The sequence below is a fragment of the Electrona antarctica genome, assembly GCF_951216825.1.
Source record: "Electrona antarctica genome assembly, chromosome: 11".
NCBI classification, from domain to species: Eukaryota; Metazoa; Chordata; class Actinopteri; order Myctophiformes; family Myctophidae; genus Electrona; species Electrona antarctica.
The window spans coordinates 37,352,551-37,367,424 of record NC_136792.1 but is presented as its reverse complement, the minus strand read 5'-3'; the positions used below and the strand labels follow the sequence as shown (position 1 = coordinate 37,367,424).

The following is a 14,874-nucleotide window of genomic DNA, read 5'->3' as shown; positions in this document are numbered from 1 at the left end:
TCTTACTTGCGTATCTTACTTTTTCCCTAATGTAATGATATGCTTCGGTAGTCCCAGTACTGCTTGGCCTCGTCTGGTGTCTCTGACTTTTCGTTGGGCCAGCCCTGGAGGATGACTCTTTTCAGCACTGCGAGGATCTGGTCCTTTGCAGTCTCTGTACAAATTTCCTCTTGTCCGGCAGGTGCTATAGGTAAACACATGACTGCACAAACCTGTACATCATCATTTTCACTTTCGTTCCTGCTCAGTGCATCTGCTACATACAGTTATTTTCCTTTCTTGTACCTCACTGACATGTTGTATTTCTGTAGTCTGAGGAGCATTTTCTGGAGTCTTAATGGGGTCTCCGCCAAAGGTTTTTTCATTATACTTTGTGGTCTAACGGCTTGTGGTCTGTTTCCACTTCAAAGAGGTATTGGTAGAATTTGTCACAGCCGAACACGATAGCAGCCAGCTCCTTTTCTATTTGTGCATATCGTTTTTGAGCGTCTGTAAATGCTTTTGATGCATACGCTATGGGGCGCTCATCCTGGAACAGCACTGCTCCGACACCGCAGCTAGAGGCATCCACACTTCTCCCAAGTCAGGTGCAGGATTGAAACGGTAAGTATTGTGTAATAAAAACTTAAGTTCAGTTAACAAAAATGTTTTTTTCAATTTTAGTTTTTGTTATTTTGTTACTTTTAGTTACATACTAGACCAGTGGTTTTCAACCAGTGGTCCGGGGACCACCAGTGGTCCTTGAGAGGGTTCGAGGTGGTCCCCAGCTAAATGATGGAGAGTTGGTAACCAAATGGACCATTATTAGATCTTTAACTTTTGAGAGCGTACAATCTTACACTCTCAAGTGTTAAATTATTGTTAAACATCTGCATTACTTCAGACCGGAGACTGCCAAATAAATAATGGGCCTTGATATGAAAAAGGTTGAAAACCACTGTACTAGACCGGTGCTCGTGTCAGAGTACCCGTTCCACCCATCTGTCTGTGTCCCTTTTATGCCCATATACGTATGGAGATTTCTGTATCTGTCCCTTTATTCCTATATATGGAGTGTCAGGCATGCCCATGCAATGCACGCACGCGCGCACACGCACGCGAGCACACGCACGCGCACACGCACACGCACACGCACACACACACACACACACAAGCAATAACGGAGGGGGTTGCAGCTGGTCTAAAGACACTAGGAAATCAGAGAAAAATAATTAAATAAAACAATGATTGAATGACAAAACAGAATCAGAGAGCATGAGGGAGGGAGAGAGTGAAAAGCCTGTCAGCTGGTTAGAGAACATAGTGAGCCGTTTGAATGAGTCAAAACAAAGTGAGCAGTGTGGAAGACAAGAAGCTGGAGGTCCGTCGACAATCAGGACAGACTCAAAAATGAAATGAAAAAGAAATCTGAACAAGTCAAGAATAACAAAATAATTTGAAAACATCAGTAAACGTGATGTGAAAACCTTTTAACACATCAAAATGTTCTAAACTAGCGAACAATAGCAGATCTACAAACTCAACAATTTGCTGTTTTGGCTTTATGTATACACCACGAGGTAGGCTATAGGGCTTAAGTGGATAAGTCACCAAATGGGCAGGTTGCAGTCCAGAGCAGAGCTCCTGTTGACTGCTTTCCAGGAACGCAGTGAACGGGAGAAAAAGAAGCAGTGTTGACAGACGGACGGGCGGCTGGGGGTGTGTACACTGTAGTGTATAGTATGTATACTGTATGACTGTGTGTGAGTAGCCTCGGGGACCGCAGGCGCTTTGTTTTGAAAAGAAAAAGAATGTCTGGGCGAACGATCGAGGCAGGAAATGTGACATACTGTAGGAGTGGGAGTGTACCTTGTATTTCACTAACTAACCAATAACTGAACAACGTAAATTATGTATAATATGCAATTTTTGATACACAAATGTCGACTTTGTTTGTATGTGTTTTTTCTTTTCCCTTTTTTGTTTTATGTTGTGTTCGTTGCAAAAAAGGGGAGGAGGGGGGGTTGCACAGATCGGTGAACCAATAGGATCAAAACAAGTTTTGTTTTTCTTCTTAGTAATTATTTTATCGGCCCAAAACATTGTGTTTATTGTCATGATTTGTCACAAGCCGAGTGGCTTTTTAAAAAAAAACGTCTTTAAACAAATACTTTTTGAAACGTCTATGGGGAAAATGAACAGGGAATTATTTCCTGGGTCCTCGTCGTTCTGAAAGGGGGCGGGACTTTAACGCTCTATTGCACTGTACTGTACTGTACTGTACTGTACTGTACTGTACTGTACTGTACTGTACTGTACTGTACTGTACTGTACTGTACTGTACTGCCATCTGTGAGTGACATGAGTCAAACAGAGCTCACTCAGCTACCCAAACCTTTTAGCTCAAGACCCAAAAGAGAAATGTGAAATCTCTGTGGGATTTTTTCTAAATACTAAATTAGGAAAAAGTTTAAAAAAAAAAAGGATATTTACTGTGGTCCCGACCCACTGTTGTGCAGTTAGTCTACAATATGGCTACCACTTCACTATTTGAGGATGATACGAGAGAAGAAGCCGCGATTCAATATACTGATATTCTTCTCTTCTTCTTCTCAAATTATGTTGCAGGTCTACTGTTTGTCACGGACACACATGCACGCATGCACGCACGCACGCACGCACGCACGCACGCACACTCTCACACACGCCGCACACACACACCTGCATTGTGCATCTACTCCACACAAATTCTGCCAAAGTTCAATGAAAATAGACTTAGTGTACTAATACACTAATACACTATATACGTACACGCTCACACACACGCCGCACACACACACCTGCATTGTGCATCTACTCCACACAAATTCTGCCAAAGTTCAATGAAAATAGACTTAGTGTACTAATACATATACGTAGGCTACAGGAAACGTAAAATGTGCTGGATGATAGTTACAGCATGATGGAGGTTAAACACTTTCAACCTGGTGTTCCAATTTTAGGCATCTCACTATAGGACCTTTTTTAGATCACTATTATTCATACGAATGAGTGTGTACTATAAAACATGACGTCATGAACCCTAGCGACTCTGCCTGGGCATGTCACAATAGGTGAACATTCTGCAAAACTAAAAAAACATTGGAAGAAAATAGTCAATTTACAAGCTTGTAATGTGACGCATTGTACCTCGGCATTTGACGTGCAACAAAGTACATGCTGTTAGTGTTAAGTGGTTAACAGCAGAAACAGTCTCCTAAAGAAGTGGTTCTCAAAGTGCGGAACCCTGGGCCCAGGGGTCCTCGAGGGGGTCCCCAGAAAAAAACATGTTGATACAGCATCACAATCACTTTAACCACTTTATCCATATACATTGGCTATGGAGTTTCCTTAGACCCAGTGAAGTGCAGATCCTGGCTTCATCCACTTTGCATATTTATCTCTTCAATAATGGTTTAAAAATCAAGGGCCGTGGGAGACAGTACAGTAGGGACATACAGTGTAGGGTTAACAGATCACCAGCTCTGCCATTTATTTCCCCAAATGGTAAAAGAACAAAAGGCCATTCTCCCCCAAAAGAACAAGGAACAGAGTGACGCTGCCTGTGACAAGTGGCGTGCGTCTCTTCACACCAACCAGGTGCATCATCCACTTGAAGGCCACTGTGTCATTAAAGAAGAAGCTGCCAATCTTTAATGGGAATGTTAGCAATAATAAAGGGGAAGGAGGGCGCAGTCGCAAGGTTATTATACTTAACTAAAACTAAATGGAACAACGAATGAGATAAGAGAAAGAAAAAGACTATCCTAAAATGTGTTAATGTGTGTTTATTAAAACTAAAACTGAGAAATATTACGTGCTGTACTTTGTTTTGTTGTTGTTAAAAAGTTTATTCTGATATTAATAATTATTATATAGACTGTTTGTTCAGTAAAGGGGTCTCCGCGTCAAGCTTTAGTAAACAGAAAATACACTTTGAGTTGAGTCACCACCTCCTTAAAGTGGGCTCTGCTTGCCCGGGCCTAAGGGGTATGTTTTTCCCTTGAGGGAGGGGGGAGGTTGTTATGCAGTATACATATAGGATATACACACAGTCCTGCTGTCTTCTACTGTGCTGAGCAGTGAGCAACATATGGTAGGGCCTGAATGCCAAATAAAACATTCACACTTGAATTTACATTATATAAGTTAAATGTTTTTGATCTATTCTGACTGAAATGAAGAAAATGCCAGCACTCATTATATGTCCTTTTCACATGATTTTATTTACCTCTGACGAGAGTGGACAACGTATACGCGTTTCGCCCTGGTTGGCCTTCCAGTCAAGTCTATTCTGACTGAACTATAATAAACCTTGTGGCAGTGACATTGGGGAGGGTGCTGGCTCTCTCGACGGATGAGACACATTGTTAGACGCTTTTATGCTCAGTGCGGATTGTCACCCTTGAGCTGTTGTCTCTTTGTAACTTTTGGAACTATTCTTTGCAGCTGGACAAGAAGAACAGGTATTGTCTTTGTTTTAAAAGAAGGCCTTGTGTGTGTTGCTTGCGACACACAGACAAGTGCTGCTGGTTTGGTTTTGGTCTGTGCCGGCCATAAGTAGTAGTACTGTCAGTGTGTGTTCAAGGTAGTTTTTGTTGCTGAGTTGGTGACTTGATGCATACCAGCACAAGCAGGTGCTCATGGTTTCGAATGTTTTGACGATGAGTGCATTTCATTGCTGTAAAACTAAAAAGTGGTTTGGCGGGAACAACTCCCACCAGAAGCCAGTCAGTAGAAGTGATGGATCAACCGTGACAGCACACAGTGCTGCAAGCAGTGCTTCAAAGATGGCCTGCAAGGTGCACAAATATTATCACGGTGCAACAGATGTTTTGGCCACAATCGAATCGAGTCACTTACTATGACTGAATGCACTTCAGCAGGGTCTTTTCCACCCAAAAAAACACTTCAAACTTGTAGGCAAAGAGGTTTGGTGAAGATGGAGCCCAGTACAGACCCCTGGGGGACCCCAATCAACATAAGGTTTAACTACTACACAAAATCTTCACCAAAAATAGCTCGTAGATCTTGTAGATCGGCTGTTTTTGGCAAATGCCCCCCCCCCCCCCCAGAATAGGCATGCTGGTGTCTCAAGTGGTTTAAGAAGAAGAAAAAGTAGAGTTAATTGGCCAACTTTTGTAAAAAAAAATAATAATGAAAAAAATGCAGATGCATTTTATTTTGCACTTACCACCACGTGATGAAAGAGCAGCTCCCAGGACTGGCTGAGCCTCTGGTGAAGTACCATGTCAAAGAAGTCATAGATGAAGTAACCTGCATGAGGGAACCGTGTGGCGACAACTCGTTAGTGCTTAATTGAGCACAAACACAGCTAATGAGTGACACAGTGACATCTTGTGACAACAACAGTGACCCTGAATACATCAAGTGTGTGTCAGTGAACCTTGATGGATATGATCATCATTCCTTGTTTATTCACTTTATTTTTACTTTGTACCTTTGGCTGTGGGTATTAATACTGTTACTGTCTTATTTTTTATTTAACCTTTATTTAACCAGTAAAAACACATTGAGACTGCGTCTCTTTTACAAGTGGGAACTGGCCAAGAGGCAGAAATAAAATTACACTTCAATACCACATCCTCAATGTTACATTTTGGAACAGCAAATAAAACATCCATAATACACCTCAAAGTACCTATGAATAAATACAACACCTCAAGTCTTACTTTTTAGTAGCAGGGCAAAATACACAATATACACGATCTGAACGGACATAATAAATATATAGGCATGAAAATAGGCTAGTACATATCCAAACGTGCAGGTGTTGGACTGTACTACATCTAAGATGATCCTTTTGAAACTTCTCAAGGGAACTTTCAAAGCCAATTTTAGTTTGGACTGTAGATCGTTCCACGACCAAGGGCCAAAGAAGGCCAGACATTTTTTTACCCCCCTCGGATTTTAATGCTGGTACTACACTACTGGTATATATACAGTATAGGCTATGTGTATTGTGTATGTATGTATATATATATATATATATATATATATATATCTTTTTTTTCCCCATTTTCTCTGGGTAGTTCTGAAAAAATCAATTATTATCAAGCACCAAACAATGTGTCCATATTGTTTTTGTATTTTATTTTATGGTTCGATGTAGGCATGTGTATATCTGTGCCATTTGTTCCGCAACGTGTCTGAGGCTGAGGCTTGAGGCTTGAGGCTGAGGCTTGAGGCTGTCTGTGTCTTTTTTTTGTTTTGTCTTTGTCATAAAATGTAAAAATCAATAAAAATATTATTGAAAAAAAAAATTGTGTGTGTGTGTCAGTGGCTACCATGACGACTGTGAGCATAGCAACCGACACATGCAGCTTGGAGGCGATATTTATAAATCCACCCACCCTATACCAGCGGTATCCATGGAGACAGCTATGTCGATTAGAACACCATTTCCCAAACTCCAACAGGGTTGGAACTGGGGACCCATTTGTGAGTCGCGGACACATTTGTATGGGTCCCTTTATTTTTGTTTCCTATATTTTGTTTTTAATTATTTATTTGAAGCAACAATTGTAATGATAAAAAAAAAATCCAATGATTTCCTTCCTGAAAGCCAAAATTACATTTGAATGTGTATATTATAACCACACCCGGGGGTCTATAATGTTAACTCCATAGACACATACAAAACAGAAAAAGTACAATACTATGGCACTTTATCATTCTGTTATTATTTTACTCACGTTTTATTGTTACATCCACTGTTATCGTCATTATCTTTGTTGTATACATGCACATGAATGCACATGAATCTTATACATATACATACATACATACTGTCAGCACAGTCATGTGGAACATGACACTGTAGTACCTATCTCTGTAGTACCTGTATGAGTGTATTAAGTGGTTAAATGTCTGAAAAACAAAACAAAAAAAACATTTATTTGAATACACAACACTGATAGTCAATAAAGCTATCTATGAAATGTATGAAAAAGTTTAATCTACAACACAATTTAATACAACATGTCTCGCAAACCACTGGACCGATCAGTGATTGCCAGTAGGCCAAGGATTTAATATTTTTTATTTAATTTTTGAGTGGTGCAAACCACTCCCTTACGGACTTATGTGTGTGGGTGGGTGCCTGCCTGGCTGGGTAGGTATGAGCATGAAAACAGCATGGTTGTTTTTCACCACCTGTGCGCAACCTAACACACACACAAACACACACGCACATATTAACTGTATATATGATGATTTGGGGTGTGCCAGTACAGTACAGTGACAGTACAGTACAGTACAGTAGAGGGTACAGTAGGGACCGGCACACAGTAACTCTGTCATTTCTCAACCGTTTCGGACACGGGGTGGCACGTCGGAACCGGCCCGGCCCCCTGGGCGCGTTCCTGTGAGTTCCTGTGAGTCTGAGTCTGAACCCCCACACGGAGTTGCACCACTCACTTCACACGGGTGTGATTTTTTATATTTAACTTAAACTTTATAATGGAAATCACTTATCATCGGGTGAAAACCTAAAACCTAAACTTTATAATGGAAGTCACTTATTCTCTCTGTTGGGTGAAAACCTCAAACTGTTACTTTTCAGAATTCAAATATTTTTATTTAATTATTTAACTTAAACTTTATAATGGAAGTCACTTATCCTCTCTGTTGGGTGAAAACCTCAAACTGTTACTTTTCAGAATTCAAATAAATAATATAAATGAAAAAACAAAAGCAAAAGTAGCAGATTGACAAGCTTGACGATCTGCTACTTTTGAGGGACGCTGTAGTATGATCAAGTGGGGCGTTGATTAACGAAAAAACTGAAAATGGAGATAAGTGGAAGCAACGATATACCGGCAGTGGTTGGATGGGGCTGAAAGGAACCTTAATACTTGGGGAGTCATACGTCACAGATACATCATAGATCATTGGTTCCCAAACCTTTCAGGTCGAGACCCAGAATAGAGTTTAGACGTTTGCCCGGGACCCAAACTAGTGAAAATAACAGATCTGCCGTGTTGTGAGCTTGTAGATCGACTATTTTTAGTACTTCTTAAACATTTGTTTTCCACTCTCTCACAGAGCTCTCTTATCTCACCTACTGTGTTTCATAAGGACCCATTCAGAGCTCTCTTTCACCTTTGTGTTCATGTAATTACACATGTGAGTAGAGTAGGTAAAAGGCTTCCATGTACACATAATACAGGTCAAGAAATACATGTCAATGCAATGTTCTGTCATGGATATCATTTTGTGTTTCTTTTTTTCTTGTAAATTAACACCCTACTTGATCATACAACTGTATCACACAAAAGGTTGAGGGTGATCGCACTATTAATTATCTCTACTACCCTTTACAATAATCATACTACAGCGTCACAAAAGCATCAAAAGTAGTAGATCCTCAAGCTCGCAGCGCCAAGTGACGCGTTTTGAGGTTGTTGGTCTGCTATTTTAACTATTTTTTAATTTGTAAAGCAACAGTTTCGGACATATGAGGTTTCCACCGGACAGAGATGATATGTAACAATGGTAATGCTTCAAATGCATTGCAAGTGTGGCTGGCTTTGAATGCTAAAATAATGTATAATGTTGTACATACTGTATGAAGCCAGGTCTATATTATACCAAGTACAATGAATACAGTATATAACTATAGCAACTTCAACTACTCCATTCTGCTAGAAGCTAAATGTACACCTGCCTTTTCAGAACATTTCATTTTATGGTATGCAAATATCTGAAGTTGTCCCTTATCTGTTGCCCATGTCTATCTTTACACAGATACTCTCGATAAACATCCTTTGGAATGATTAATTAAGTCCTGCAGGAGGAGACTTGGCTCAGATCTGAACCTATTTGATTTGGCTTTAGGAATTTGTTGCGAGCGGCCGTATGCCTATGCTGACGTCAACCCCAGGGGGTCCCCAGAAAACTTTGTTAAAATAGCGTCACAATCATTTTAACCACTTTAACCATAGGCTATTTTATACTTTGGCTATAAAATAAATTGCAGATATACAAGATATACAAGTATATGTTTTTTTCCCCTTGTTTTTTTCAGATGGGGGCCTCATTCATTCAGCATCAGGCCACACTATCCTGAAGAGGCTCTCCACTTGTGTGTGTGTGTGTGTGGGGGGGGGGGGGGGGGGGGGGGGCTCCATTCTCTGTGACTGGCGGTATTTGAACTGGACAGCATGCATATCAATCAGCTTCCCTCTTGTGCAGTCGCCGCCCACTGGGCAGTGTTGCCAGTTTTCGCGAGAGAAATAAGTAACTAGGTGTATGAAAACAAGCCAAAAGCAAGCGACTATTATAGGTCACATTAGCATCGGATTGAGAACCATTGGTTTTAACAGCACTCATGAAGCAAGACCAAAAACTAAAACGCAACACGCAACTACCAATATCTCACAATCGATTTTACAGAAAAATACGTCTGTCGCTTATAATAAGCAGATATGGCAACAATGGTGAGCACGTGGGGGGGTCAAGCCATGCCCACGCCACGGTGCCTGGGACGGACCCATAATGCCCCCCATTCATTTTTGTTTTAAATTACACTCGACGGCTTCCACTGACTGCCTGCTTCCAGAGGTTTGGCTTGTTAAAAGAATGCCAAACATCCTTGGAATTGGAGGGGAGCCCTGGTTGTTCACCACGGGCACGGTGGCAACCGCTCAATAAATTAGTAGGGTAACGGAGCTCATCATGGGCCGCTGGCTGCTGCTGAACTAGAGTTGTTGCTATTTTGAGGATGTGGAAAATTGGGCATGTGGAATTGATCAAGCGAAGACTAAGTGGTTCCCAAACATTTGAGCTTGAGACCCAGGAGTTACTGCGAGCAGTTGTGATCTTGTAGATCTGCTATTTCCACTACTACTAGAGAGAGAGAGAGAGAGAGAGAGAGAGAGAGAGAGAGAGAGAGAGAGAGAGAGAGCGAGAGAGAGATTTTCTATTTATTTATTCAATTATTTCCCCAGAAAGTAAAAGATAATATGGAAGAGTTTGATTTTTGAGGGGACAATTTGAAAATCAGTGAGCGCCGTTATTTGAGTTGACCACGTTGGGAGTTGCTGTCAGCCTTGTAGTGCAAGGGAGTGTGTTCGCAGTCAAAGCCAAGGTCACACATAACAAGAGACTTTGATTTGAAGGGAGGGAGGGCGGGAGGGACATAATATGGTATCTGTCAGGTGGAAACCTCATGAATTCTGCTTCAGAAATAACAAAAGTATCAGATCTACAAGCCCAAAACGTGTCACTTCGTGCTGCATTTTGAGCTTGCAGATCTGCTACTTTTGATGCTTTTGTGTGACTATGTAGTCTGTAGTATGATCAAGTAGGACATAATTTTCGAACAAACACAAAAAGTTAAAATATGGAGATATGAGGTTTCTGCAACAATATATAAACGTGATCTCTGTGTGTAGCGACACAGACACTCATCACATCACATAGTAGGTCACCATCATGACATTAATTAATTGGTATGCGTATAATTGAGATTATAACGATGTCACTGTTTTTGGCACTGAACATTACATTACATTTCAGTTTTTTTCCTTTTCTTTCAGGCTTGGTAAACAAACAATCAATTCAAAATCTAATCCAAATTAATATGCACTATGACCATATTAATAATTAAAATTTGTTTTAAATAGCAGAAATGCACGCACACAATGCGTCGCTGTCAAACACGTTGCTTTCTAAAATTAACATTTTTCAACAGATTTATAGAGATGTAAAGGAAAGAATTATGAATATTATACTTGGACTCATCACTGCATCCTGTATGATCGGGTTGGCCACTAGATCTGAACTGGGAAAACCAGACCCACTAACTGCTTCTAAACTTGTGTTGTCATACGTTAGGGGGAGATTTCCGTTTTGTTTTGATCATTGATGTGAATATTGATGTGAAAATGAAATTGTACTGTAATGTATCTCGACAGCACTGCAAATGAGGGCAACCTCAATGTCTTTTAGAATAAATAAAGGTTTGAATGAGAAAAATATACAATAGTGAATGATTATCTCACATAATTGAGATTAGGTGATTTTTATAATTCTGACAGCCCTAGCTGTCTGTCTCTCTAGTCTGTCCCTGTCTGTAACTCTCACCTCTTTAGAGATTCCCGGACAGAGTACAGTTAGTGGGTAGACAGTATGACACTGCTGTTGGGCAGAAACCTCTTATGTCCATATTTTAACTTTCACACAACAGCGTCACACAAAAGCATCAAAAGTATCAGATCGGGGGCACGGTTGCCTCACAGCTAGAAGGTCTTGGGTTCGATTCCCGCTTGGGACGCTGTGGGTGCTGGCGGCGTGTTTCCTCCTCCGCGTCATCAGTGCCCATACCCGAGGCGGGGTTGGCGAAAGGGCCCTTCTGTGTGGAGTTTGCGTGTTCTCTCCGTGTCCCCTAGGGTAGGTACCCTCACAAAAAACATGCAGTAATCTTGGTCTGTAAACTGCCTCCCCCTGGCCAGCCGGGGCACCTGATGGAGGGGAAAGGAACTGGTTGGAATGACGTGTCCAACCAGGGAACCTCCCCCCTGTCAGGTGTAAAGGAGCAACTTGGACACTCAGGCATGAAGGAAGCATGAGTTCAAGTCCGTTGCTCTCCCCATGTCCCCCATATATGGGGACTAGGTTGGCGGAGGGTGTGTAGAGGATCACATTAGATAATTGACACAGGGGTGAAAAATGGGTTAGAAAATCGTGGGATAAAACATGTATTATTTATTATTTATCCACAAGCTCGAAACGTGACGCAAGCTTGTAGATGCTTTTTCAAATTTGTATTTGATTTCTGAAAAGTAACAGTTTGACATACAGTATGAGGTTTCCACCCGACAGAGAAGACGAGTTCCTGTATTTCTTCATCTCTGACTATGCCTACTATAATTTTCACCAGGCAGGATGTTTGTACAGTATACGGTTCTATACTGTTTATTTTATTTTATTAATAATTGATGGTGTATTTATTGTGATGTTACTCTTCCCTATGAATGTATCTTTATTAAATGTACTTTTAATTTGCTGTGTATCTGTATCTTAAAACTGCTGTGATCTGTCTAGCGCCTGAATTTCCCCCGTAGGATCAATAAAGCTATATCTGACTTGTGTGTTGGGTTCATAGAGGAACACAACACACAACAACGTCTGTGATTTGGGGCGAGCTTTTATTGTATTCAATTATCCAATTAGACATCGGCACGCACAGGCCAGAGTTTGAACAACAGGGGGTCCTGGGCTGCAGAATGTGACCACCCAGCCGGAATTCAGCGGAGGTGTCCAAGTGGAAATGTGTGGTCAGATTTCAGTCTCTGACCCTCACTGCTTGTCTTTGTTGGCCCAGAAACAGGTTGTTATCCACTTAGAAGATGCTTATACTATATGGTTTACACTTACATGTTTACAAGTGGTCACATTGACAATTTTTATGGTCTCACTCTCACTAAGACATTATATAACTTTCACAGAACACACCATACAAAGACAAGCATGTATATCTTCCAGTTCAAGGACTTTAACCACTTGAACCCTATATATATATATATATGTACCCATTATTCAACAATAGCAGATAGGCCTACAAGCTCACAGTGTGGGTTTTTATAGTCTTTGGGTGGGGGCCCTTGGCACAAATAATGTTTGAGAACCACTGGCTGCTATATACTTCAAAAATAGTTGAGAATAGAATAGATTTGACACGTTGTGAGCTTGTAGATCTAGCCTATTCTTTCCATTAAACATTTAATAATAATTAAGACTTACCAATGGACACAGAGACTAATGCGTGTGAAAATGTGGAATATGTCTCTATCAAATCTTCAGCCATCTCTGGGTGAAGGACAAAGCTGAGGAGATCAAAGGAAATCAAAGAATAGGAGTCAATTTGTCTTAACCCAAACCCAAACCAAAGCAAAACACAATTTACTGTAGAAAAACTATTCACCCATGCATGGCCTTGAAGTAATTTACTATGAGGCTATTCAACTTTCATCTTAACTTATGGGATATAAATCAAACAACAACACAATTATTACATTTTAATATCAATGCACTGTTTTTGAGTGGTGCAACCACTCCTATACAGCTATGTGTGCGTCCCTGTGTCCGAGCACAGAAATAGCATATTGTCACCACCAAGTGTCACTGTTGTGCAGTCTAACACACAGACAGAGGCCAGGGAGGAGAGCTTGTACAGTACAGTACAGTACAGTACAGTACAGTACAGTACAGTACAGTACAGTACAGTACAGTACAGTACAGTACAGTACAGTACAGTACAGCACCACTCACTTCAGACGGGTCTGATTTTAAGGTATCCACCAGCAAATTAAGTGAATATTCCTTGTCCTTCCATTTTCAGTGTGATTTGATAATTTGATGTCAGCAAAGAACTCTCCATAATCCCAGTTAGGCCACACATATTTAACATTTAAACTGCACCACATCCCAGTTATAAGTTAACACAGTTTAAACCATTTAAACTCACCACATTCCAGGAATACAATATTGTAACTAGTTTATAAACTCACCACATCCCAAGAACAACAGATTGTATTGTAACCAGTTTATAAACTCACCACAGAACTGCCCATATCCCAGTGATAACACTGTGGACGAACGACGTGGAGATGTTTCTCCATTTCCAAGTGTTTCTGCAGGAGGACTCTGGGATGGGGAGCTTGCCGAAGCCAGCGTTCACCAGCCTGAACAATCCGACCGAAGCTCCGGTCGTTAAAACCACCGAATGTACCTCCATGGTCTGGAAAAGAACCCAACCGAATCTTGAAGAACCGTTGAAGAAGATCTGTCTGTTCTGTTGGTCCTTTATAGCAGAAAAATACTATAGTTGAAACTCTAGTTCTTTCTTCTTCTTCTTCTTAGACCGTCAGGTTCCTCAGGTGGATGTTGTGAATTCGTTCACAATGAGAGAGACAATAAATACCACACATGCCATATATATCAATTCAAATGCCAGTCATTCATAAAAGGGGGAAAAAAACCTCACACACGCTTTTGTCTTCAGAAAGGAGGCGTGGAAAAAATCTGTCAAAAAATTGAGGGGTTTTTTTCTCTCTCACCCACTCACTGACACGTGTGTAACCTATGTGAATGTCTTCTGTAATGATGATGATGATGAGGAGGATGCAGATGATGATGAAGATGGTGATGATGATCAGTGGTGATGATAGGTTGGCGCGGTGGAAGCTTCTCTGTGATAAAACACACTGGTCTTGTCTTGTGTAACTTTCTGCCCATCAGTGTGTGTCAGGGAACCAAACAACAAGGATTTCCCCGCCCTACTACGAGGGGGCGTGGTTAGTATACTACACAATACATAACACACCACGTTTGTGTTATTCAAGGATTTGAAATGGATCCGTTTTCTGTGTAATAGCGACACCAAGTGGTTTTTTGATTGATTGAAATATTTATTAACAGTTTGCAGAATTACAGTACATTTCAAGCACAACTCAATACAAAGACTGTTAACTGTCAGTGGACGACCCAATAAAGCATTACACTTGTTTACAAGAGGGTCCTTGTTCAATTCATCAAAACATTTAGAGACGTACAAATAGACACTTCTACAGCCAAAGAACAGAACAGGAATTCATCATAAAGGATGTAAAAAGGGAAAAGAAACATACAGTGAGGGGGAAAAGGGGGGGGGGGGGGGGTATTCCGATTTTACGGGGGCCAGTTTCGAATTGCAGCAGGGTGCCCTTTGAGAGCGGTTTTGAAGGAGTCATGGGATTCGCATGTCTTAATGACTGTTGGTAGGGCGTTCCACATTTTGGTGGCATAGGAGTGAAAATAATTTAGTCCCTTGTGTGTGCCGAATCTGGGTTG

General features: G+C 40.9%; 1 protein-coding gene across 1 annotated transcript in view; it reads right to left on the bottom strand.

Annotated features, from left to right (window-relative positions):
• The window catches only part of tlcd2 (TLC domain containing 2), a gene marked incomplete at its 3' end in the record, with an annotated part of 32,508 nt that extends 18,637 nt beyond the window's left edge, over positions 1-13,871 (bottom strand). The window contains exons 1-3 of the mRNA XM_079514297.1: positions 13,602-13,871; positions 12,787-12,869; positions 5,213-5,295 (exon numbers count right to left, since the gene is read on the bottom strand). Of these exons, the coding sequence (XP_079370423.1) occupies positions 5,213-5,295; positions 12,787-12,869; positions 13,602-13,780 (345 nt within the window). The 5' untranslated portion in view covers positions 13,781-13,871. The remainder of the gene's footprint in view (positions 1-5,212; positions 5,296-12,786; positions 12,870-13,601) is intronic.
• Positions 13,872-14,874: the final 1,003 nt, after the last annotated feature.